This window comes from Simochromis diagramma, unplaced genomic scaffold (genome assembly GCF_900408965.1).
Source record: "Simochromis diagramma unplaced genomic scaffold, fSimDia1.1 OVJJ01000079.1, whole genome shotgun sequence".
Classification (NCBI taxonomy): Eukaryota; Metazoa; Chordata; class Actinopteri; order Cichliformes; family Cichlidae; genus Simochromis; species Simochromis diagramma.
Window position 1 is genome coordinate 4,756,627 of NW_024387075.1, and position 26,837 is coordinate 4,783,463.

Genomic DNA, 26,837 nt, shown 5'->3' on the forward strand with positions numbered 1-26,837 from the left:
GATTTGTTGCAGGAACTTAGTAAAAAGAGGAAACAGCTGGAAGAGAGCTTTGCGTCTAGCGTGACTCAAGAAAATCTTGAGGAAAAGCTTAAAAGAGAGTTGCACACTGTCAAGGACCATGCTGCTAAAGGATTTCTTTCGGTAAAAGAACTTAACAATGCTGAGAATGCAGTTCTTTCCTTTTGTCAATGGAGGAGATATGCGGATGAGATCAGTAGGTTGCAGAGGGGTGAAAGGGTGAAGAAGAGTAGTGAGCTCTATCGGCTTAATCCTAAACTTGAGAATGGTGTGTTGAGAGTGGGAGGTAGGCTTAGTAGAGCAGCTATGCCTGAAGATGCAAGGCATCCCGCAATTATAGCCAGGGATTTGCATATTTCTGACCTAATACTTCAACATGTACATCAGAAAATAGGGCATGGTGGACGTAACCACATGCTGTCCGAGTTGCGGCAAAGGTATTGGGTTCCAGGTGCAAGCATTGCCATAAGGAGGATTTTGGCTAAATGCATAGTGTGTCGCAGACTTCATGCAGCATCAGGATGTCAGATGATGGCAGACCTTCCACAAGATCGCATCTCACCCGATGAACCTCCATTTTCTCGGGTTGGAGTGGATTGTTTCGGACCTTTTCAAGTTAAGCGTGGAAGGTGTGAAGTAAAGAGATATGGAATTATCTTTACATGCCTGGCTGTGAGAGCTGTGCATTTGGAGGTATTGTCATCTTTGAGCACAGACTCTTTTATTAATGCGCTTCGTCGATTTATATCAAGGCGAGGTCAGGTATTGGAGATACGATCGGATAATGGTACCAACTTTGTGGGTGGTGAACGCGAGTTGAAAGAGGCAGTGGAAGGATGGAATCAGGCACAGATTCAGGAGATGCTGCTGCAAAAGGGCATAAAATGGATTTTTAATCCTCCTGCTGGTTCCCATCATGGCGGTGTTTGGGAACGTCTCATAAGGTCTGTTAGGAAGGTGTTAAATTCCATTTTGAAAGTGCAGAATTTGGACGAAGAAGGCCTTTGTACAGTTCTTTGTGAGGCAGAGGCTATTATGAACAGTAGACCAATAACTAAAGCCTCTACTGATCCTAATGATTTGGAGGCCTTGACTCCTAACCATCTGTTGTTGCTTAAGACCAAGCCATTGATACCACCAGGAGTGTTTCAGAAGGGGGACGTGTATGGACGACGTCGATGGAGGCAAGTACAGTACATGTCTGACCTGTTCTGGAAGCGCTGGGTCAAGGAGTACCTGCCCCAGCTTCAAGAGCGTCAGAAGTGGCAGAGAATCGGACGGAACTTCATTCCGGGGGATGTGGTTATCGTTGTCGATGATTCTGCGCCTCGTAACTCTTGGGTGACTGGAAGGATTGTGGAAGCAATTTCTGACAGTAAAGGACTTGTACGTCGGGTTCGTGTTAAGACAAAGACTGGTTGTTTGGACAGGCCGATCACTAAAGTGTGTCTTCTACAGGAAACAGAAGAGTCATGAAAATTGACTTTTTTCAAATATGTATTTGCATTAATGTATATTTATTTATTTGGAATTGAAATTGTATCTTTGAATGTTTGATAAAAGATTGATCATGTTTATCAGTATGTCTCCTACATGGTAAGTATGATGTAATTAATGCTCTAAAATAATTAGGGGCCGGTATGTAGGAGCCATATGAGTTGTTTCCGTCTGACTAAGTGGGTTGGTTTAAATGGACTCACTGTATTGGTGCATGGGTGTGGGGCGTGTCTCATGGGTGTGGTATAAGGTAAATGTGGTTGCACTCACTTGTACACAGCACCTGATGCGATGAGCAGAAGGTAGGGTGAGCACGAGGCAAAACTTTCTGTTGACCGCAACATGTCGTAACATACCGCAACTTGAGCACAATTTGAATGATTTGATATATTTGACTGTAACTTGATGGTGTTTGTATATTTATGCACTAATTGCTGCCATAGACCAGTTTGGAGTTTTTGACATAGTAGCTGGTGCATTTATTTGTAAGTTGCAGTTATTTGCTTGTGCAGTCTGTGCGTTTGTTTGACGGTTGATCCCATGTGCTGATTTATAGTTTGGACAGTTGCATGTGGAAATAAAGAAGCAAATGATACAGAAGTGTTTGTGCGTTAATTGTTGCGCGTCATCAGGTGTCCTCATGTTTAGCCTGCCGCGGCCATTGGTTGGAGTAGCCGCAACACGCAGTGCAAAACAGCTCATGGAAAAATCTCACCGAGATGGAACCGATGTGTTTCTTGACCTCCTAAACCTTAGAAACATTCCCCGTGACACACAACTAGGCTCCCCTGCTGAACGCCTCATGTCTCGTCAGACACGCGCGGGCATTCCTGTGTGCAGCAAGCTGTTGGCACTCATTGCAAAAGACACAGGACAGATCCGTGACCGACTTCACGACAAAGGACTCAGACTGAAGCGTCACTATGATAAGTCCAGTCGCACGCTACAGCCGTTGCAAGAAGGACAAGTGGTCCGCATGCAGACAGAGAAAGGCTACGACAAGCTGGGAATTGTGGAAAGGAAGAGCAAGGAGCCACGATCCTACATCATTCAGGTCGATGGAAGAACCTACAGGAGAAATCGCTGCCACATCCTCCCAGTGGCAGAACCACCTCCACCACCACTCCATGACTATGACCCTGAGTGCCAGGACACTAACCATTCTACAATGGACAGTTCCACACTCACACCGCAATCACACACACGCTCAAACGAAGATTCACAAAACACATCCTCTCCTCAGCCCCAACCTGCTGTGCAGGTGCCCGGCCAGAACATTGTGAACCAGACACCATACACTACACGTGCTGGTCGCAAACTGCAGACCCAACCCAAGATACACGTAAATGGAAAACACTAGGATGCCTTAGGTGTAATCAGTTTGTTGTCAGTATGTTGAAATATGATGCTTGCTATTTGCATTTTTCATAATTGCTGTTATGTTGAGGTGTGGGGTTACTCCGAGCAAAAAACATTGTTAAGTTAAAGTTGTGTTAAGAAGCACTGTTTAGAGACTTGTGAGTGAATTAGTTTTGTTAGGTGCTACCAGCTAAATGGGGAGGATGTAGATCATTGGTTAAATGATCACCAAGCAATATTTGTTGGTGCAGACCTGCCATAACTGTGGGGGACTAGTCCAACCGGAATAGTATGGTGGGGGGAGTTTTGTTCTTCCGGTGCGGTCTGTGTGTTTTGTCATGTGCTGGAGTACGCATTAAAGTTTTACAGCGGACTAACATCGAGAGTGATTATTGGCTCGTCGCATCACACGAGAGTGCTACAGAAATGCTTAATCCAAAATGGCGTTTTAAGGGCTTGGATTAATGTCAATTCCAGCAAATATTCTTTCTTATGTTAAAAGAACATGGATCTCTGTCAGTGATAACTTCTGACTTTATAACTCAAATTTTAAGAGAGAGCTTCACTGCTAAGCTCTCATCTGTGTGGGTGTCACGGTTCGCTTGAGGACTCACACGCAGGACTCAGAGGCACAGTCAGTATTTATTACAGTTCCACCAGGTGTATATACAAACAGTGCAGGGGATAGTGCTATATACAAAGCGGTGACAGGGAAAAGGCTCCGGGGAAATCCAGGTAGGGAAAAGCCACTTGCTCCTCTTCTGACTCTCTCTCCAAACACTCACACAAAAAGGGAATCCGCTCGGGGAATGCAGAGTCGGGTCCAGGGGATCTATGTACAGAAGGAAACACACGTTAGAGGTTTTGCACAGGGAAGCAAAAGAGAACTTGCTCAGAGCCGGGCTGCACTGACGCGAGTCACACACAACGGTCCAGCGATGAGTAGAAGCCACTCCCTGGCTTAAATGCTGGCTGCACTGATGAGGCCCAGGTGTTTCCTCTTCAGAGGGGCGTGGGCCGAGGGCGTGAACCCACCATGAGTTCCGCCCTGGTGAGAGAGCGAGAGAGAGAGAGCAAGAGAGAGAGAGAGAGAGAGAGAACACTACTAGTCAGCGGCCTGCTGATCCCCTGGCCGTGACAGTGGGGTTCAAATCACTTATTCAGATTAAGATTTTATGTGACATTACATTGGCAAAAATTACATTTACTTGAATAATGTGAGTATTGGAGTAAGTACTTGAGTAATTTTTGAATAACTTTAATTTTGTAATGTGCATATTTTATGAATAATGATGTTTCAATACTTTAATCTACTGAATAAGTAAGAATTAGACTTAATAATCTTTTTACTTCAAAAAGGGAAATTGTGTACAATCTTTTATTCTCCAAAATGCACATAATAAAAATGTTTTGGGGAATGTATATGCTTTTTAAAAACCAATTGCTTCTTACCTGATGCATGCTATAACTTTCAGCAAAACTGAACTAAAATTTGTTAACAAGCTTACCAAATAAGAAATGTTTTGTGAATTTTCTTTGCAGAGCGACTGGAAAGACAGCTGTTATCAAAGCCCACATGCCCTAAAAAGGAGGGCGCGCTGGCCAGTAATGAGTTCATCACTAAGTTTAAGATAAGAGTTGATCAGAATAGAGGCGATGATGAAAGTCTGGAGCATCAGTTGGAGGCTGCCAACCTGTCTGATGAATCGTTCGAGGACCAGACAGAAGTCAACGGACAAATATGATCACAGACATTTTAAAAACGCGAGTTGAGAGTTAAGGGGGAAAAATATTGTAATAAGTATATATTTGACTAAGACCAACTGAAATTTACAGTTGTGTATAATAAAGTTTATTCATGATTGGTAAAACAAATCTGTAATATTTTTCTTTCTCTTTTGTCCATTTGAATCTCACTACAGCTTAAATAAAAGAAAAGAATATGTTTTGAATAAATTAAACTCTATTCTCTCTTTTTTTTCTTTCTTTTTTTCTTGGTGGGTTTTCTTTTGCAATCAAACGCAACATTATACAATTATATAGTATAGTAAGAAATATCCTTTAACTTAATTTAGTATTTGTTTTTTAATTTTGTTTTTATTGTTTCCCCTTCAGTTTTGTGCTTATAACATGTTCTAATCTGACATATTATGCAGTAAATTATTTTTGCAATAACTTAACAGGCCATTGTGGGAGCCAACATTCACTTATCAAAGACATATTTGTATATTCTGTGGGCTGCTTTATGGTTGTGTCATTTAGAAACATAAGCCACAACAGACTTCCACCGGAGAGTACTTAAAAATGTATTTTTATGTAAAGATATTTTAATTAACTACTATATCAAGAGAGAACCTATTGTTACATGGATTAATTGTACAAACTGTAGAGAAATAAGTTTAAGCGTGCAACTTTTTATTCATTTTTAACTGTATTAATGTTTTTATGTTGATACAGCCGCCTCATATCTGTTTCCTGAGTGTTTTTTAAACCATGTACTCCATCTATGAGTAAGAACATGAATAAATTCCTTTCCAAATTTGTAGTTCTTTTTTCCAACTGTTTTTAGTATATATGTAACATTTCTTTACACACAAATGCAGGTATTCTTTTGCACCAAGACGTTAAAGAAATGCTAAGAAAAAATGAAAATACTACGTTGCAACCTGTGTGTGTGTATATATATCTGTATCTATATAGATATAGATATATATGTGTATTCGTACCCTTTTTTCATCATCTAGTTTCCTGTGCCAGATCTTGTACTGATCCACTGAGGCAGACATGTAAAAAAAACATGAACTAAAGCATATTTCTGTATATAAACAGGACTTTAAATCTTTATCAACAGCTACTTTAGAGGAAATTCTTCAATAAACTGCAACCAAAGGCTGAACTCAGAGGACAAAACCCAACCTGTTATAAATAGCGTGACAGCAAACTTTCTCTTGTGTAAAGTTACAAATAGGAGTAATTATCCACAGGAGCTTTTATACATAATGAAGTTATAATTCGTCCTGTAGAAATTGTACATTTAAGCTATATAGTTCCCTCTGTGATAACTCTGTTTTGAATGCCTCTTATTAACTTTTATGCTTTTACAACCCACTATGAGCAAACACTCAGCAACAGTGGGAAGGAAAAACTCCCTTCATGAAGGAAAAAACCTCTGGTAGAACCAGGAAATCTGTCTAAACTAGTTGGGGGTTAGAGCAACAGATGCAAGTCTTCAGATCATTTGCAGTGTGACTGTCTTTGTGCACACTTTAACCTGATTCAGTTTTCTTATTTGTCAAAATGCACCATGGATAAAAACAAAACACAAAACAAAACAAAACAAAATAGTAATGAAGGAGAATCCTCAGCAAAGATGAATTAAACAAGTTTTATTTTGATCAAATTTTACTTTAAGTAAAACACATCTTTATTTGATGACATTAAAGTCATCAAATAAAGACAGTTTTGATGGAGCTCCTGACCCAGCCCAAGCTCTCTATGAAGACGAGGAAAAACTCCCCAGGGGGCCAGATCGATGGGAAGAAACCTCGGGAAAGCCCATTCAAAGAGAGATCCCCTTTCCTGGGATGGCTGGGGGGGGTTACAGGAGCTCCAAAAAAGCTCAATTTTTATTTATTTATTTTTTAAGATCGACCCATCCTATCTATTCCTGTCCAACAGAAAAAAGAAAGGAAGTTACCACAATGTATCACACTTGCATGATAAGGTGTGAATTGTGTGTTTGTGTGTGTTATCTTAGCCAGGGGTGAAGCTGGAGCTCCTCCAGTGTTGGGCGCTTCTCCGGGGCTGTAGTTAAACATGCCTCCAAGAAATTCCGGCAATCTTGAAAGAAAGAAAAGATCAAAAAGATGAAGATGATAGTTCTAGTGATCCAAGGCATCAGTGAATCTGGAAGTGTGAAGTTTTCTTACCTGTGGACAGACGCTTTTTGATGCTCAGTTCCTCTGCGAGGAACCTCTCGGTACTGAAGTCCCGTGCATGAAGCGCTTCATACAACACCACTCCCATTTGCCACACCGTGGTGGGTCCACACCTGTAGCAGCTCCTCCTGTACCACTCGGGAGGGGTGTGAAGAGGCGTGCCTAACAAACAGACACAATTACAATTTCTTCTAAAACAAAAGACACAAATTGTTACATCTGTGAAAAGCAGGAGCAGAATATGTTACCATAGAAGACGCGATACAGAGATCGCCGTTTAACAAAGCAGCTCAGTCCAAAGTCGATGATGCGAACTCGAGGCACATCTGAGCCGGTCTCAATCAGAATGTTTTCTCCCTTGATGTCCCGATGAAAGATGTGTTTATCCTCAAGTTCCTTTACAGCATCAACTAGTTGCTTCAGAATGACCTGGAAAAGATGAAAAACACAATAATGAGTTAATGCTTTTCTGCCTTGATTGAATGCTGTACAGTCCAAGGCTCTCCCAGTCAACCTACCTTGGCCTTGTCCTCTGGTAAAGTCCTTCCATTTTCTGCTTTGTATTTTTGCAGGTCCACAGCGGGGACAGGTCTCTCCAGCACCAGGATCAGCTCTTTGCCAAGGTCGAACCACTCCAGCAAGGACACAGGTGCTGATATTCCCACTGACCCTTCTGCTTCACCTGCAAGTTTAAGCATAATGGCCACTTCCACCGAGAGCTTCTTCCCGCTTTCATCCTGAAATATTACAACAAAGTGGATGATGAGGAACGCCGCATTCAATCCAGTAATGTAAAACTGATTCAAGCGTTGGACGCTTACCGCCACTTTGCAGTAGACTTTATTTTTGGGAATGTGTTTGATGGCAACCTAGAAGACACAGAGCATTGGTGAGCATTTCCTCAGTATGACATAATGAAAGGTGGAAACACAGCAGACGTCTCAGTTTACGATATTATCCATTATCTGCGTTACTGCCTGTCTTACTACCATCATCTGAACACTTACTGGAAAACGATCTTCTATCCGGTAGCCCGCAAACACTGCTCCGCAGCCTCCTTCTCCGAGCTGGTGCTCCTCCACATATCTGGCTTGGAATTCACCTGAACAGACAAAACAGCAAATCTTGTTTTATTACAGCTGTGACACAAGTTACTCTCCTCTGTAGCCTAAATGTTCCTTTTGCCCTTCCCCTGAATATAAAACCCAAGCTGCTTGCTACTTACGTTTTTGGTCTGCCACTGATTTTTTGCCCTGGTCCACATTCCTTTTTTTTTTCTTGGGTGGCTCTCTGTTGTCTCCCGTGGCCTTTCTTTTGCCATTTTTTGCACACACCTGTTTGTTGTTCAAGTCTGGAGATGTGGAAAACACCAAAAGCACATCAGCTCACTGGATGATAGACACAAACACTAAACACCAATATCTTAAACCTAGCAACCACACTTAATCTACCCCCTTATTCAACTAATTAGCCTACCTTTACCAGAGTCCAACGAGGAGGATGCTTTCTCCTTGTCACCGCTCATATGATCAAGCAGTTTAGCCCTCTTTGCTTTCTTTGTTGTGCCCTCTTCATCTTGCACAACCTTGCGTTTCACTCCTTTGACCACATCTGCGCTGGTGGAAGGACCAGCCTGGTCAGCGACCCTCCTCCTTTTTATTGGGGTCGTCTTTTCAGGACTGGCCTTTCTTTTAGCAGTCCTGCTCTTACAATCTATAAACGACAACAACACAGTGGTGAAAAAGAGTCCCCGACATCAGGACTGGAAGCAGTTTGATGGCAAAGAATTTGAAATTGCTTTTGCTTAAATTATCACAAGTTTATTCTTGGGATAAAAAAACTGACCAGTGCGAATTGATACTAGGTTCACTAAGTCTTAGATCTTGATGACACTTGTTGGTCTGTTTTTACTGTTGAGTCCAAGAATAAACTTATTACCTTATTTTACCAAAAGACCGGTAACCTTTCTTTGATTAGACATCTTGTATTAAAGCTATTTTCAATCAAACATATGATTCAATTGCTCTAAAAATGATTCACACAGTGTCAACATTTCTAGGATTTGTATTTTACCAGGATTTGATTTTATTATTTTACTTACCTTGATCTCCTGAATCTCTCTTATCGCCTGGAGTGGTCATTTTTCTTGTTTCCTCTTTCATTGTAATTTCGGAGACCCTTTAAAATCGAAAATGTAAACCGTAATGAGTTAATACTGACTTAATGTTCCTTCAAATGTGCACCTTTCAAATGCTTGACTTTTCTAACTGAATTCTGTAAGTGAGCTTTATAAGTAAACTGGAAACTACGGCAACACAACATAGAATCTTGCCTTTCAGTGACTTCACTGACTGCCAGCAGTTCAAAGTAGTTTACAGAAAAACACTAGCAGACAAAGCCATAATATTTCATATAATTCAATCATTTCATATCAATTAAACAGTTTCTTTCATTATCTTTCATCATTTGTATAAAGACCTCATGTATGGATGACAGTATGAAGATTTGTGGTTGACCACACACTAATAAACACAGTGTCAGCTACATTGTCATCTGATTTAAAGTATTTATTATGTACATTTAACTGTCATGGTACTGAGTCTGTGACCCAGTGTTTTGTGTTTGTTCATTTATATTCATTGATTATTCTTATGTATGTTTTTGGTTCTCTTTATTGTTTTCTTCTTGTGTTATATTCTTAGGCTTTAGGTTTCTGTTACTTTGCCTTGCCCCTATTTGTCATGTCTAGTCACTCTTGTTTCTTGTCTCTGTGTCAACTCTGTGTCTTTGTAAAAGTCTCTTGTTTGCTGTTTTACTTTGATAGTCATGTGTGCTGTGTTAGTGTTTTCATGTCTGTGAAGGTTCTCAGTCATCTAGGTCATCGTAGTCTAAGGAGTTTGGAAAGAAAGCGTCTGGACTTGAAGTTGCTTGAAGATGTTTCACCTTCTCGGATGAAAAGAACTTAAACTTTGCTTGAACGTCTTCAAGCAACTTAAAGAGTCCAGACGTTTTCTTTCTAAGCTCCTTAGACTATGTTAGTGTTTTCAGTTTTCCTTCCCCATGGTCTTGTTGTTTGTGATTTCTCGCAGCTGTGCTCTCATCCTGTGTCTTATTCCCTCATTTATCCCACTGTGTATTTAAGCCCATTGTTTTCCTCTGTTTGCTGTTGGGTTGTCTGTGTATCATCCATGACAATTAAATTAAATAGCAAATGCAACTACAATTTCAATGAGATTCATTCCTGGCATACTGCGGTGGCTGAAAGTAGACACCAAGCATTATCACTGTAACTGATGTAAACATTGGACTTGGAGGGGATTCATCTGATAGACTGATGCAAACATTACGGTGAGGAAAATTTTGAATCTCCCAATTTTCTTTTTTTCTGAAAGAAAGAAAGTTGGTTACTGTATCACATTTGTATGGCAAGATGTGAATTCAGTATGCGTGTGTGTTTGTGTCAGAGAGGAGTTTATCTGAGCCAGGGGTAAAGCAGGAGGTCCTCCAGCTTTGGGCACTTCTCCAGGACTTTGTTAAAACTTGTTTTCAAGACGTCTGAAATGAAAGAAGGACAAGAGATATCGAGATGATAATTCCAGTGATCCAAGCGATCACATTGATTTTCTGCAAAATTTTCTTTTTGAGAGTCATTCGGCTGGGCAGGGGGTATAACACATCTGCAATGCAGCAACATCTGCTCTCTGGGCCTGTGTGAGAGTGTTATCTCAATGGCGGGAATGAGGACGTTGGAATTTGGCATCTCAGGCACCAACTCATCTCTTTCCTTAACCGGGCTCACCAGAGATTGGTTTCAGCCTCTCTCCATGCTTTAAGGAGGTTGAGTTGATAAATCTGACTGGCCCCTCCCCTGTCTGACCATATCTCTTCATAGTCAACACCAATGTTCTCACCGTGTGACCATGAACGGTCCTTACCACTTGGCAAGTAATTTCGAGCTAGAAGAAGGGAGTAAGACAAGCACTTTATGTCCCTGTTAAAATACAATTACATTTTATCAAATATCACTAAGCAGTCCTTACCTTTAAATACAGCCTGGTTTCTTTCTCTTTCTTTCTATATCTCTGAGTGAAGTTAGCTCTCATTCTTTCTCTTCCTGTGAAATACACTGTGACACAGTTAGTGTTTGTTGAGGTGATAGAAATGCTGAATTTGAAATTACCTGACACAACATTTTACTCCCTTTTATGTTCACTCCTTTTTTTCTGAAGTACCGCAAATTATGGGCACGTGGGGTTGTTCTGGTGTTGTGCTAAAAATAAATAAATCAAAACTACGGTACATGGTTTGCTCTTTCATCTCTTTTTATGCGACATCCTCTACTGATTAAAACGCGACTGCCTTTCACTGTTTAGGCTCAAATCTCATTGTTTGAAGGCCTGCAGTGACGTGAAATATTAAGAACGTGACTTTCAGATACCGTTCATCTGCTCTAGACAGTTTTTAGCCCTGCAACTTCTTCTTTTGTCCTCCACTTGTCAAATTTCCTCAAATTTTTTAAGGACTCACTGCACAGATCGCAGATATATTCCAAGTTTTGAGCTAATTGGGAATCACTTTGCTGGTGCAAAATTCCTACAGACTTGAGGTTTGTCAAACTGTTATTTTTTTGGCATTTTTTTGCAGATTGGTTCTTTTCCAAGTTGTGTGTTTTGTGTAGACACAATACTGGTTCCTTGACTTTGGTGGATTTCTTATGCTAGAATGATTCGTGGGTCATTGTTAAGTAGCTTAAAGAACAAAAAACACTCAAATCTTCAGTTGCTGTATTTGAAATGAGTGAAAAAACAGCCAAAAGGCAAAGCCCGGAGAACTCGAGACTTTTTCACAGTACTGTAATTGTGTTTGTTTTTGTTTGTTGGGCTTTTGAAGGCCACAAATCAAGTATGAAATAGTTAGTGGATCATTAGCAGTAATAAACCATTGTTTCAAACCCTTAGTGGGCTAAGATGTTTACTTTATAGTTGTGGCTTCTTGGTTTCAAATTCAACCTCTAATCTTACATCACAGCAATGCAAACATTCTTTTATGCCCTGTTTTGTAAACTGTATAGTTTACAGCTAAAATGAAGAATGAAGATCCGCTCTGGGAGCTCTACCTAAAATCATTTGCATGTACTATGAGTTGTGGAGTCACAGGAGGCTCTCTTTGTAGTTGATGCCCAAATTAGAATAGATGTCCATAAGTTGGGTGAATGCATTTCTTCTTTGTACACACACACACACACACACACACACACACACACACACACACACACACACACACACACACACTCCTATACTTTAATGGTGTAGAGAGAGAAACACTTCTCACACACACATTCAACTATAGACACATGCAATCTTCGAAGTCCATCAGGTTGGGCAATACAGAAGCAGAAGCCCCACTAGAGGCAGTGGATGACAGGAATGAGGAACATGGAGAAGAGAGTCTGTTTGGAGGTGGGGGGGGAATTGGGGGTAAATAATGAATTATGCATGATGGCTAGCTCAGCCTGGCCTTCTCAGATGGATTCATTATGGGGGGCTGGCCAGGTAATATAAGGACTGTCAAGAAAAACACTAGCAAAACAGTGGAAATGGTGCCAAATGAAAGGTGTGTGTGCGTGTGCGTGTGTGTGTGTGTTGTGCGCTCCACCTGCTCCTGCCCTAGAGCAGTAGTGGAGAGGTGACCCTGCTATGGTAATAATGTGCTGGGGATTACAATTTGATGGAACCAAGCCACAAGGGTTCTTTCCTGCCCACTCTAATGACAGCTTGTTGCTGCTGGGACCGCTATACAAGGCCCTCTTGACACACACATACACACAGACGTGCACATGTGCACACAAACGCACACAATCTTCCTCACCGTTTTCCTGCCGCCACGGCTGGTTGAAGTGATACAAAGCAAAGCGTAAAGAGATGGTTATGAGAGATTTGAGAGAAAGGCGAGGAAGAGATGAGACAGATGTGTGAGATTTGTGTAGCTTGAAGACACGTTTAAAGAAAATAGCTGTGATAGGTGGACATCTGAGAAGCTGATCACGAGAGCGGGAAAGGAGGAGTGTTTGAGAAGGAGTTTGAAAGTGGTTGTCCAGGCAGATAAGTGTCAGGAGAGTGCCGCTGACAACAGAGGTACCTGCTCCTTGCCTTGTCCGCCTGTCTGACTGCATTGATTCACTGCTTCACTGAGCCAACAGCGGCTGACTGACTGAGTTCCGCTGTCTCGCTAAAGGTATTTTCTTTCTTCCCATACTAAGGATTTGACAGACCAGACGCTTTAAGCAATTGTTCTGTTTCCCTCATGTCTGTCTTCAAAAGAACTGCTAAAGAGCTAAAATATATATATATATATATATATATATATATATATATATATATATATATATATATATATATATATATAAACCCAAAAAAGAACACAGTCACTTTACTGCATGTGAACATCACAAGTTTTACCTCTCCTTTTCTCACACTGAGAACAATTACAGCTCTATTTATCTTACTAGCAGCCTTGGCCTTAAACTCGCTTTTCTTGTCACCGCTAACTACCTGCTCTTGTAGCAAACACATCTAATTAATTAGACAAATGTGATTCTGTTGTCGAGGATAATTGTTTGCCAACGCATCGGGAAGCTGAACATAAGCCAGCCAACCAATTAGATGGAGACTCAGACACAGACAAACTGTCAATCAGCAATTACTCAGTCAGTCAGGTGGTACACAAACTGCTGCTGGTGAAGAGAGATGTGACAGCGCCTCTGAAAGACCCAAGCACAAATGTCTTCTTTCATTAGATCCACCTCAGTCTCCTCATCCATCAGCGTGCGTGCGTACAGTATTCACAGTACATTTTCTAAAAAAGGAGGTCACCATCATCTTTCACTCATATTGCTCGTCCATCCTGAAGTTGTCTGAATTGAAAACAGTCTGGACAGAGAGTCTCTGCATTTTCAAGAAAAGACTGCGTTTAAAAACAAGAGCAGCAGAGACATGGAGACGAATTATGGAATTTAGCCAGTTCACTAAAGCTGTCAGCACTGTTTCTCAAGCCTGAGCTGGTGCTTAGGATTTAGTGGCTTGTCGTTACATAGGGGGGATTAGGCCCTTGACAAAGTGCCTATTGATTTACCTACCTGTTGTGTGTTGAATTAGACCAAATATATTAAATACCCCCACCCCCCTCGTAATAAGTAATATGGGCTGATGGAGGGTTTTGAAGAAATCGTGATTGTGTCAACTGTTGAAAGGCATCCACACAGACTTGCAGCCATGTAGACACCATGAAATGTCAATGAAATTCAGTGACGCTCACTGATGAGAGTCCTGAGTAAAACTGAACTTGGTTTTAGCAAATAAAGCATCTGCCAACAAAAGTTCAGTATAGCCTTCACTTAAATATCAAAGACTGTCAGTCACAAAGTCATACATGACCAGGAAGTTTGTCCAGGTGTTTGTTTGTCAAGGTGTTGCAGAGTGTGGTGCAGGACTATTGCTGATGCATCATCCATTGATTAGTTAGTGCGTTATGCAAACTGGTCTATAGTGTCCAGACCCATGTGGTTGATGTGTGTGAGAACCATTTTTTCTAGACACTTCATGACGACTGGTGTGAGTGCCACTGGCCCGAAGTCATTCAGGGCGGATGTGTCCAGTCTTTTGAGGACTGGTATGATGGTGGGGGACTACTGCCTGGGATAGTGACAGGTTGAAGATATCAGTTTATGCACCAGCTAGGCCTTCAAAACTCTGGACTACAGCTCTGCTTTCGACACCATCCGCCCGGGCAAGATGATCAAGAAGCTGACAGACCTCAGCATACTGACTCCCATCAGCAACTGGATTCTGGACTTCCTGACAGGTGGTGAGAATGGGAGGACGGGTGTCTGCTGAGCTCTCCGTCAGCACAGGAGCTCCACAGGGCTGCTGCCTCAGCCCCAAACTCTTCACCCCGTACACCTATGACTGTGTCTCCACCCAGGACAACTCAATGGTCATCAAATACGCTGACGACACCACCATCCTGGGGCTCATCAAGGAGGCGGGGGGACGAGTCCAGGTACAGGACCCTGGTAGACAACGTTCTTGAATATGGAGAGGAGAATGACCTCATCCTCAACACAGACAAGACCAAGGAATTAATACTGGAGCCGTACTCTCAACATTAACGCAAAAGTGAAAAAAGCCCAGCAAAGCCTTATTTTCATTCGGCTGCACAGGAAAGCCGCCAATATTCTAAATGTCAAAATGTGCAATACTATGTGTGCAATACCTAGAATGCTATTTAGATTCTCGCCAGCGAGTACTTGTATTACCACCCTCTGGTTTTGTTAAGTTGTACACCTTTGCCTGTGTAGGGCAGTTTTCCTCTGGTTGTGATTTACTTGTTTTAAAGCTTCAAAGCTTGTGCTTGGAGATTATGAAAAACAGTCACATGGGTGGATTCTTAGATGAATTTTCTCACGATCTCAAAAAATTGCCAAAAAGTAATGTCTTTGCTTTTCACATCAGACATCGATCAATCAGTCTAACCTTTATTTGTCACATGCAAAGTTTACATCTGCAGTGAAATCAGAAATCGGTAAATGCGATGAAGAAATTGAAGAAGAATGTTTGATGTATGGTGAGTAGGTATACCTTTGTTCCTTTGTGCAATATGTGATTTGACTCTGTCAACTCAATGCGTGGACAGTGTGGAGGAGTGGTGCTAAAATCATTTATCATCATGGGCCACATACAGCTCAATTTCATCTTAAGTCGGCCAGACCAGTGAAGATTTTGTCTAATAAACTTTTTTTTTTTTAAATACACCTCCAAGTTGTTACTTTCAGTGTAAAGGAGATTAACTACATCATTAATCCTTGAGAGTCTTAACATTATACAGTTTTTTTTTTCAAGATTACAAAGAAATGCTGTTGTAGTATACCAAAGAAACCTATGAGAAGGGCTCACTGAGCTCATACTGTTAAAGAAACGAAAGAATTCCTTCTGAAAAAGGGGAATCCTATTGTACATAGTAAATAGGAATAACTTTTCTTTCATTAAATCGAATACTAACAATAAAAAATCTAATATTTAGCAGTTAATGCTTTAGCTGGTACTTACTCTAGCGTGTAACAGGTAATAGGTTATGTCTTTATTTGTAGCCTTAAATGTGGTTGTACTGAGAATGGGCCTTTGTGGGTGACTACCCATGTAATACAGATTATTATTATTGTTATTGCCACTTTATTAACCGTTTAACTGTTGAACCGTAAATATCTAATCAGCCAATCTAATCAGTCAATCTTCAGGTTCAATCAGAGATTGAAAATGGGTGAAGAAAGGTGATTTAAGTCCCTCTACATAGTCAGACCACACCGGAGCTGCTTGGAGCTAATAGGAAGGCAACAGCAACTCAGCAATAACTCACACAAACACATGTTACAATCTAGGTATGCAGAAGAGCATCTCTGAACACGTGTTGAAACTTGAGGCCTATGGCCTGCAGCAGCAGAAGACCACATTGGAGGTCTTTGCACTCGTTGAGCCCCTCAAAACAGGGTATCGTTTAAACATTGCAGCCTATCTGAATGTTGTTACTGTTCTAGTCCATCCCGTTATGAACACAGTGTAACCATCTTCTGATGCATCCAATATGATAACACATCATGTCCCAAACTCAAGTCACGTCAAGCTGGTTTCTTGAACTTGACAATGAGTTCATTGTACTGTACAGTCAGATCTCAACCACATAGAGCAGCTTTGGGATGTTGTGGAACAAGAGATTCACATTGTAGAAGTGTAGCCAGCAAATGTGCAGCAACAGTGTGATTCTGTCATGTCAATATGAACCAAAATCTCTGAGGTGTGTTTCCATCACCCTGTTGAATCTATGAACACGAAGAGTTAATCCAGTTCGAAGGAAGTTCCGAGTGGGGGGGTTCCAACCTCGTAGGTTTGATCTACCTAATACGTATCATTGGCAGTGAGTCTGTCCCCAGGAGATTTGGGGGAAGGCCAAAACCTCTTAAGGAAAGACCAAATTTCTGTATACAGAAAGATCCTGGTTTTATATGAACATGTTTGTTGTAAGCAATATGCCGGCTTCATATTCTCAACATTAGCAAGTATTCAAGGGGCTATAACTCACCATATTTACCAGTCATAACTATCAAATCCATCTACAGAAGGATGCATTGTATGTTAATGCTGGCTATTGCCAAAGTACGTTTCAAGTTGCTTGTTACTATACAAATGGGCACTCAGACTGAATATAACAAGTAGAACCGGTTGATGCTATTTCAACATATCACTTGTTTGAGATTATACACATAAAACCTGAGTGCTTGGCCTTTGCTTTTGCTTCTCTCAATCCAAACCTAAAAGGTTTTGCCACCATTTTACAGTCCTTACCCCTAAAATTAGAACAAGCCGCAATTATTTCCCCAAATCCCTCTTAAATGTTCATAATCTCTTTTGTTACACAAACTGTCTGCAGTGTTTTTTCCTCCCATTTTCATGTGTTGACTCATTCACTGAAAATAAGCTTTAATCCTTCTCTTGTGGCTGGGTTTTCCCTGAAAGCTCAAAGAAATTAGAACATAAGAGTAAGAAAGAGGGCAAAGTACTTCAAAAAACACTTGCTGTTAATGGAACTAAATCACTACTAACAATGTTTCTGTTTGCCAGGCAATGTCTGATCTCCCATTTCTTTTTTATAAGGGAGGAGATTAGAGCTACGTGCTCAATTTCCAAAAAGCAACTTGTAATCACACAAGTCCCATTATGCAAATAGGCAACGAGAAGACAATACCAAAGCCAAGGATGCTTTTTTTTTTTAGATAGGTGGGAGCCGGTTCCCATTTTTGTTCATCATTTCTCTCTCTTTGATTAAAGCCCAAGACAGGTAGGATGGATTTTTTTTCTGATCCCAGCATGAATGGGGATTAACACTCCAATAGCTGATTTTATATTCTATCAAATTATTAATCCCTAGCAATAAAATGTCAAAAATGGTACAGTGCACAGCATTGTGTATTTTCTTTCCCCTACAAATGCAACATAACGTGTCACATGGCAAGCAACCACAAGATGAAAATGAAAAACAAAACAAAAGAAAGCAGAAGTCTGGCACAGTACAGGGGTGAGTAAGACCAAGAAATGAATGCAGGAGGACTGCCAAGCAGCAGTGGAGAGAACTGACACCCATGATTGGGTCCATACCAAAGAGGTAAATAAAAGAAGCCCCCTAAGCCCTTGTAATCAGCAGAGGAACAGACAAGGCCGGGCTGGTTTTTCCTCCTTAAGCTCTGGTTGAGTTTGGGGTCCAATGCTAGTCTTTGAGGAGGCCCAGCCAAATGGCACAACACATCAAAGTCTTTAGCTGTTAGCCTTCTTGCCTACTTACGTCAATGTCCCAGGGATTAGCATTAGCATAATTGAGGTTTATGTACAGATGCTTAGTGCAAGGGCTTGATGGATCTCTATTCTGGAATGGGAATGTGTTGTGTAATGTGGATTTTGCATCCATTCTGCTTAAGACTACGAACACCACCCCCGTAGCCCATTACACCATGTAGTGTGTGTGTGCGTTGAGTGTATGTGCATGCACACTTACACGCACAAGAACAATCACACTCTCACTGTAATACTGATCCCATGTGCACACAGCACACACACTTTATTCTGTCTATAGTTAGAGTCAAAGGAAACAACAGTGCAGTTTGTAGCCTTTAGATCATAAACATAACTAGCAACGCAATGCACTGCACACTATTATAGATGACAGACCTCTAAGTTTAATAGCTTCATGGTCCACACTCCTAACTTCACAGCAGGTCACACCAAAAGGATTATCCTTTGCAGTATTACTCTGTAGTTTGATTTCTTTGGTTTGGTGAGCAGAGGTGCTGGCATCCCATTTTTATTCTGTAATTACAGTGGCCAAAAATATCACTGTGTCAGACAACTATTAGTGATAGAATGTGGTAAAAATTATGTTTAATTTTTATTATATGAAAACTAATCCTAACATTGCTGCATTGTTGAAGTCTGCACTGACCTGAAATGAATAAGAATTGACATACTGTATGCAGAGAACAGTTTCTTTGAAAGTTTAAGATACTATAGCTGACTGGAAAGTAATAGGATTGCTCCTTGGAAGCTCAAGTCGAAGTAGGGCTGTGCGATATGACCAAAATCTCATATCCCGATATAAGACATCTATCATCCCGATAACGATATAAATCACAAAAATTTTACATTTTATGTACATTCTGAGAATCGCGGGCAGCTCGACTTGCGTAAAGTGTTTCCAGCTTGGCGTCGTGTACCTGGAGTCGAGTGTTTTAACCGAAGCATGAAACTATACATTTTTAGACATAAGTTGTTTCCAAGTGAGTATTTATTACACGGCGTGCTGCGGGGAAAAGCCTGTTCTAACGTTTGAGTCTAAGGTTTATTTTTTAGCACCAGGCGGCTCTTTTTTGCTTCTCATCCGTAAATACTCTGCATACTCTTTTACGTGATTAAGTTTATTTTTGAAAAGTCTCAACAGGATCTTGAGCTTTATTGTGAAAGGTTTATGTGGAAGATAAACAAGCGGACACGCGATGGTTTTACTGTCGTTGTTGCTAACGACAACGCATAAAAACAGTCGCTTGTCCGTCCGTAGTGTGGTTATATGAAATATAAGAGAAAGAGAGAACTTTAAGAAATGAATATAGCCACTACAGTGACCATCAAAATCATATTGTCGTAAACAGTTTATTTTGCGACACGACAAAACAAACGATAGCGTAAAATGAAACGATAGACGTTTTTATATCATTATCCCATATATATCGTTATATCGAAGTCGAAGCATGAGCTGAGATCCCTAATTCGACTGAGCTTTTTTAAATAGTAGACTTTCTTATACACATAGCAATCTGAAGTAGACCGTTACTCTGTGACTGCTACTGTGTAATGTAGTTGCCTTGTTTTGCAAAGTTTATGACATAAGTGAAAAGCAGCTTGCTAACAATGTGATCAAATTATTCTTACAAACCTTTGTTTGGATAGATATGTAGATATTTATAAGCTTCAATCTCAAACCAAAAGTAGTGCATCATTGTTACTGCAATATAAGAAAGGAAATAAAGGTCCTGTTAATTCAACATTGCAATTTCTCTCTTTCTTTCACTTACTGCTGGAGAGGTGGTCCAAACAGGAAAGATTAGCAGCTATCGAGCCACAATAGAGTGAAACACATGAGCAGCAATTCAATCTTATAAACTAAACCAGCGTCTCGTTCTATGACAACAAACATGGCAAATTACTTGAAATGGGCTGTGAATCTGTTTCATGCTTTCATTTGTTTATGCATTTGTTTATGCATTTGTTTATGCATTTGTTTATGCATTTGTTTATGCATTATGAAATTCTCGCACACAAGAATTTCACTCGCATGTGCTGTGCCAGTGTGCCTGCACATGTGATGTGACAATAAAAGTGATTTGATTTGATTTGATTTGATTTGCACTTTGTTTGTTTAAAGTGGGTAGAATAGGATGATTTGAAGACAGAAAGGTATGATATCCGCCTCACGGGTCCAAGAAATACACAAGAGGAAAAAAGGGGACAAATATTCAGATCATTGAGTATTGGATTCAAATGACAACAAATTCAGTTTCACGGGAACCTCTGGATAATATTTCCAAAGCACTGCATGTGACAGATGAATTAGGAGTCTTAAGCATGAAATCACACTTATCCACTGATACATTTTGGTCCACTTTTGAACTAACAGTAGCTGTCAAGGCATTAAGTGTTAGTTAATATAAAAGTATTAAACAGCAATTGGGCAGACCTTTGTTAAGAATCAACTTTTCACTTTCACCTCCTGTGGAAAATCTTGAAAGTCTTGCAACAGCCCAGGCATGGAAGCGACTTTGGTGTGTTATCACATGATAACAGATATCTTACATACATGTTCAAGAGACCAGTTTGAGACAATTTGAATTTCATGTCATGGTGCATTATCCTGCTGAAAGCAGCCATCAGAAGATGGATACAGAGTGGTCAAATAGGAATGAACATGGTCAGCAATAATACTTGCTTAAAAGCTGTGGCTTTTAAGCAATGGTGCTGGTGCTAAGGGCCCAAAAGGGTGCCAAGGAAATATACCTCACACCATTACACCACTAGCAGCAACGTGAACGCTTGATACAAGGCAGCATGGGTCCATGCTTTCATTTGATTATGCAAATTTTGACCCTACTGTTTGAATGTCACAGCAGAAATTGAGACTCACTTGACCAGCCAACGATTTTTCCAATCTTCTCTTGTCTAACTTGGTGAGTCTGTGCATATTGTAGCTTCAGTTCCCTGTTTTTAAGTGATAAAACTAGCACCTGGCTTCTGTAGTCCTCAAGTTTCAACATGTTATGTAATCAGAGATGCTCTTCTGCAATATCTTGATTGTGATGAGTGGTTATATGAGTTCCTGTTGCCTTCCTATCAGCCCTAGTATGGGCTAGCTCCTATCCCGACCATTGTCAACAAGACATTTCCCTCAAATGACTGCTACTATTTTTTCTTTTTTCCATTATTCTGTGTAAATCCTGATTTTCCACACAGGAGAAACAACCATGCCACACTAAAAGTCACTTAAATTACCTGTCTTGTGATGGTGATGTTTGAGCTTCAGCAGACTGTCTGCATGGCTAAATGCATAGAAATGCTGCCGTGTGATCAGCTGATAAGATGTTTCAGTGAACAGGCAGTTGCAGAGGTGTACCTAATGAAGTGGCTGGCTCATAGCTTGAGCAACTTTTCTAGGGTTCATCTGTATCCGGCATTTGTCCAAACAAGCCCGACCAGCTGACACTTTTTAGACTGCATCAAACGATTCAGCCGTGAACGCACTATAAAGTCCAACTAACTACTACTACTGTTGCACATGCAGTGTGTTCCTATGCAGTGAAACTAGTTTATGTATGTATTAACTAACACCCACGTTACTGAGTTCTCAACTAACCAGCCACAGCAGTGGCCATGCTGAGTCTGTTTCTGGTCCATGACAGGTGGGGTAATTGAGCTGCGCCCTCTTTTATGGAGGTGCTGCAGAGCCCCCGGGTGATGTCTTTACTTAGACCCTGTTTGTTGGACGGGACTCGGAAGACAAAGAAAACGAAAGATGAGGCTTGTACATTTGCCTATGATGCGATAAGCATGTGTGTACATGTTTGCATCTGTTTGCATAATAACATTTGTATCAGCAAATTTGGATTTTGATTGTGATGCTTCCTTCACGCACCTGGATTCATCTTTTATTACTGGTTGCTATATATTTGCTGGCAAAGAACAGGTGTCAGGAGGACGAGAGGGCTTCTACATCTCGTATCGAGACAATAAAGTTTTGTTTATAAAGAATAAAGTACTTTCATTTTTAGGTAATATTTGAATACAGTGGAGTAGGTTAGTAATTATTTTACAGAGTGGTGACCATGTCGCTGATTTGCATGTCGGTACAGAGTTCGTGATGTGTGTGTGTCTGTGGGTGGAGGGTATTTGCTGTTGAAACGACTGTGCATGCATTAGGAGGAAGGTACTGGGCTGTGCAAATGAGGTGGTCATTCCACCTGTTATATATTTGCATAGGTTTAGGGAAGTTTTCAACAAAAGTTCCCATTGGACTATTAATGGTCATTGACTATAGGCTTGATATCAATAGAGGGGTGAGGCAAGGACAGTCCTCTAAGAAATTCATTCTTTAGGAGAATGAAAAGGTCAAAGGTAATGACTCGTTATGGTTGATTTGTTTACTATAATGACTTTATAATAAAAAAAAACATGAGAGTAAAGGCCTTTACACACCGAGTGCGTTGTGAAAAAACAACATGAAATTCAGAATTTTTTGAACACAAACTTATCACGTTATCGTCTATAGATATATTTTTTGCAGAATATTCGTCCTCATAAAGCTCACTATGAAAACAATGGAGTCAACATTAAACCATGATGAGCTGGTCTTGATGTTTCTAAACAAAAAAACGCAAGAAACAGATCCTGGCTTCATCCAGTTCCCAGGAGAAGGCAGCAGTGATTAGAGTTTGATCCAGGAGCGTTCATGCATATTTCAGGATGTCAGTTTGAGCACTTGTTGGCAGAGCTGGAACCACATCTGAGAAGGCGGAGGAATATCAATCAGCATCTACCTGCGTGTCACAGGTAAAATAGTATTATTCTTCTATTAACACATCATTGTATATTCAGCAACAGTGCATCATTCTGAGGGCGATCATTGCTAAATGCAGCGGCCTGATTGGTCAGATCTATTAACTCGCATGTCAAAAATTGGAAAAATCCAGCTTTAACGGAAAAATAAATGCCACAAAATCATTCAAATTCTAAATCACATAAGCCCGATGTGAATAGCTGGCATTAAGATTGGTTGAGTCCACAAAAATAATTTTAATGGATGAAATATTTCATTTCATGGACATATCATGTTATGGTCACGCTGCTGAAGCGTCAATTTGGCAGAAAACAGCCGTTATTCTGATTAGCTTTGTTTCTAAAATTGACTTTTTATTATGATGTAGAAAAAACCTGTTCGCCACTATGTGACAACTAGGACAAGATGTGAAACAAAAGAAAAACAATACAATAGGATGTAGAAGATCAATAAATTACTTTAAAAGCAGAGAATATGTTCTCCAAATTAAAAGCAGTCTGCACTTCTTTTTTTTTTTTTTTTTTTTTTTTTTTACAGCGGCAGGGCTGTAGAAAAAAATTAAATAAACTCTCTTTATCCATCCATTCATCTTCTTCCACTTATCTGGGGCCAGGTCATGGGGGCAGCAGCCTAAGCAGAGAAGCCCAGACCTCCCTCTACCCGGCCACCTCCTCCAGCTTGTTTGGTGGAACACCAAGGCGTTCCCAGGTCAGCCGAGAGATTCAATCTCTCCAGCGTGTCCTGGGTCTGCCCCGGGGCCTCCTCCTGGCGGGACATGCCCTGAACACATCGCCTAGGAGGCGCCCAGGAGGCATCCTTATCAGATGTCTGAACCACCTGGCTCCTTTCGATGTGGAGGAGCAACGGCTCTACTCTGAGCCCCTCCCGGATGGCTGAACTTCTCAACCTATCTGTAAGGGAGAGGCCAGCCACCCTTTGGAGGAGGCTAATTTCTGCCGCGTTATGCGTGTGTAAAGGGAGGCAATAATATGCTCACAGATTAGTCATAACAACCTGCTTATCCAGCTTATCCACCATATGTGGTGGCAGCTTAGTTTTATACTTTTCTCCTGTTTTCTGGCCAAAACCTGATCAATACAGCTTTAAAAGTCTGAGCTAAGTCAGTGCAGAGAAGTGCTTCAGTGTTGGGTGTGAAGGACTACGTTTTATTTTACGCTTTATCCACAAGGTTTGTCGAAGCCTGGCATTGTAGGTGTCCATGTGAAGACTGGTGGCTGCTTGCAGTCGATACAGGAAAGTCGTGGGTACAGGATAAATCTCGACAGATATCATTTATATGAGGTCATTTCTTACTTGCTGCACTTGTATTTTAACAAGCCTTGCACTCGTCGTGGACATCTGTCAGTGTGCACATCTATGTAAATCCGTGAACCACGCATCAAGGAAGTGGGAGGGAGAGAGAGACGGGGAAAAACACTAGAGAACGAGGGTGAAAGTGAAGATCAATGCGCTTTGCCTGAACAGCATGTCTGAGCGTGGGAAGTTTAGAAAAACTTCTCCTGGGCCTCACAGCTCAAAGCGATTTGGTGTGTGTGTGTGAGTGTGTGTGTGTGAGTGAGCTCTTGAACATACTGCCAAGGCATTTGTCAGTCTTATCGCCTCTCTCGCCTCTCTGTGGTGGTGCTGGTGCTGGTGGAGAGTAATTGAGTGCTTAGAGTTATAGATGAACTAATTAGTAGGCGCATTGAAAGCTCAGCTCATTAGTGGGAGGGAGAGAGCACTGTGTCGCCATGACTCTGAGGACTCTCTTTCATATCCAGTCTCAGCATAGGGAAAATTCTACTCCATACAACTTCATTAAAGAAGCTGCAGGGAGGAGAGGATGAGGAAAAAGGGTGGGTGTTAAAGGTATAGAGAAAAATGCTGCAATTAACTATATTAGTGAATGCGAAACAATACATGCATAATTAGAAGGCCCAAATGTGTATAGACTGGATAGGAAAGCTTTGGAAGTGGGATCAAAATGTAAAAATTCTGCCTTCTATACTAGAATCCACAGCATCTTTCTTCCCTGCTCTGTTGTCTCTGATACTGTTTACTGCAGCTAGTAAGATTTGTTTTAATGGTCTGGCCACAAAATTCCAGAAAATAATGTTTCCTAGAATTGAAGGTGATGACTTTGTGGGAATGTTTTGGCTTCATTATAGCTCAAAAATAAAAGATAGTTCATCTACACAGGATAAAGTAAGGCAACAATGCTTGCAGCAGAGAAGCTGGGCCCAGTAAATAAAATATGGATTTTTAAGTCCAATGTTACCTGAGAGTATACACAAAATGAGCTTCTCCATCAACCTCCATAGTGAAATCTGGACCGTCTGTTCTCTGATTTGAGCTCCAGAGATTGTGGGGTCAAAGCCACAAAGCGCATTGATGTGAATCCTGCTCCACTCGAGCACACTGGATGAGAGAATCTGATGACAGTGATCATGTGAATCATGTCTACTCACATGTGTAGAGTCTGAATCATACAAAACGTACACGACGTGACCCAGACTGAACAGTGCGTGCACAGACATCATGATTATTTCTTTTTAAAGCATTCTTTCAATGCAGGAGTTGTTTTTTTCGGGGCTTACTCATTGATTGAGCGGAGTGGCTTTTTATCGTGTCCATCAGAAAATGGACTCGGGCTTTTTCGTTTTAGATAAGACTAAAGATTTATTGACTGCAGCTAGGTTGACAAAACACGCAGTGCAGAGTTCAAAGACGGCAATTGCCTGAATTGATTAAGGCCCGTTTCTTCTTTGTTAATTACCAGAATATCGAGGGACAGTAATGCTGACATGATGAGGAATTATAGGTAAATATCCATTTGTATTCCCCTCTGTTTGCAGAGAGCGCACCAGCAATGTCACCAAGAAATGGCTAAAAAGAAGAAATGGAGGGTAATGGAATGGCCCAGTCAGATTTTAATCACACTGAAATGTGGGGGATTTAAAAGGACATGCACATGCAAAGAGGCCTTGCTTGTAATGAAGCAAAGTGAGGAAATCTGAGATGGAAAAGTGTTAGAGGACGGTGGAAAAAAACACAATATAAAAAGTTGTTTCTATCAAAGCTGAGAGCACTGCTGAAGCTTTGGATGCCAGGTATAGTACTTTGTTATTATAGCTAGTAATAAAGGTGGATAAAGCTACCGTGATGTCATCCACTGGTTTGTTGTTCATTGAAATCTTGTTTCGAAGCCGTGAGATTAGCGTTTTCACTGCTACCGTCTTGGTTTAAAGGATGTGACCAGAATAGAAGGACTGACTGTGAAACTGCCTGCTCATTGGCTAATGGCATGTCAATCACAGGTCATTGACACATGGTTATGACCAAGATTTACAAAACAGACTAGTTGCTCTAATCCAGAATCCTTTATGATTCCTGTGTTTTTTGAACAGAATTGTAAAGTTTGTTTGTTTTTGTTTCGTTTTAGATATTTTTGGGGGAGGGGATTGAAAAAATAATTTTGCTCCTTCTTAGTCATTTTGTTCAAGCCACACCCGTCTTCTTCACAGTGCTGGGGTGTGTTCACTTCCAACAAAGCGTAGCAGAATATCTTTGGTTTTCCTTTGTTTGTTTGTTTAAATAGAAGTGGCGTTACATTGAACAGCCGGTTATGTTACAATGGCAACTAACTCGAGGTGTACACTGCCCTTTTATTAGCACAGGTTTGTGCATATAGTATGTAGTACTTGGGACACACCCACCAAACAAGGAAAAACACACTTCAAAGGCCGCTGCACAACACTGCTCACTGTTTCAATGAGATGTGTCGATCAACCCGGAAACCAAAGCTGACTGAACATGCTGTAACCA

At 40.9% G+C, this 26,837-nt stretch overlaps 1 protein-coding gene and 3 long non-coding RNA genes across 5 annotated transcripts in view; 1 reads left to right on the plus strand and 3 right to left on the minus strand.

Annotated features, from left to right (window-relative positions):
• Window positions 1-3,497: 3,497 nt before the first annotated feature.
• On the minus strand, window positions 3,498-4,236 carry LOC120742384. Its single transcript, XR_005697854.1, has 2 exons — window positions 3,788-4,236; window positions 3,498-3,706 (listed from the first exon to the last, which is right to left on the minus strand). It is a non-coding gene; the product is annotated as an uncharacterized LOC120742384 (long non-coding RNA).
• Window positions 4,237-5,771: 1,535 nt separating this feature from the next.
• The window catches only part of LOC120742365 (serine/threonine-protein kinase pim-1-like), a 32,749-nt gene continuing 11,683 nt past the window's right edge, over window positions 5,772-26,837 (minus strand). The window contains exons 1-9 of one of the 2 annotated variants that reach the window (XM_040045659.1): window positions 8,914-9,190; window positions 8,289-8,525; window positions 8,038-8,163; window positions 7,820-7,914; window positions 7,634-7,681; window positions 7,331-7,549; window positions 7,061-7,241; window positions 6,804-6,974; window positions 5,773-6,714 (exon numbers count right to left, since the gene is read on the minus strand). In XM_040045659.1, coding sequence (XP_039901593.1) covers window positions 6,623-6,714; window positions 6,804-6,974; window positions 7,061-7,241; window positions 7,331-7,549; window positions 7,634-7,681; window positions 7,820-7,914; window positions 8,038-8,163; window positions 8,289-8,525; window positions 8,914-8,974 — 1,230 coding nt within the window. In that variant the 5' untranslated portion in view covers window positions 8,975-9,190 and the 3' untranslated portion in view covers window positions 5,773-6,622. Of the gene's footprint in view, window positions 6,715-6,803; window positions 6,975-7,060; window positions 7,242-7,330; window positions 7,550-7,633; window positions 7,682-7,819; window positions 7,915-8,037; window positions 8,164-8,288; window positions 8,526-8,913; window positions 9,191-26,837 lie in introns of those variants that run through there. The other variant, XM_040045660.1, reaches the window with a different exon arrangement.
• LOC120742386 lies at window positions 9,688-10,041 on the plus strand. Its single transcript, XR_005697856.1, has 2 exons — window positions 9,688-9,722; window positions 9,811-10,041. It is a non-coding gene; the product is annotated as an uncharacterized LOC120742386 (long non-coding RNA).
• Window positions 10,055-11,233, minus strand: LOC120742382. Its single transcript, XR_005697852.1, has 3 exons — window positions 10,993-11,233; window positions 10,853-10,926; window positions 10,055-10,367 (listed from the first exon to the last, which is right to left on the minus strand). It is a non-coding gene; the product is annotated as an uncharacterized LOC120742382 (long non-coding RNA).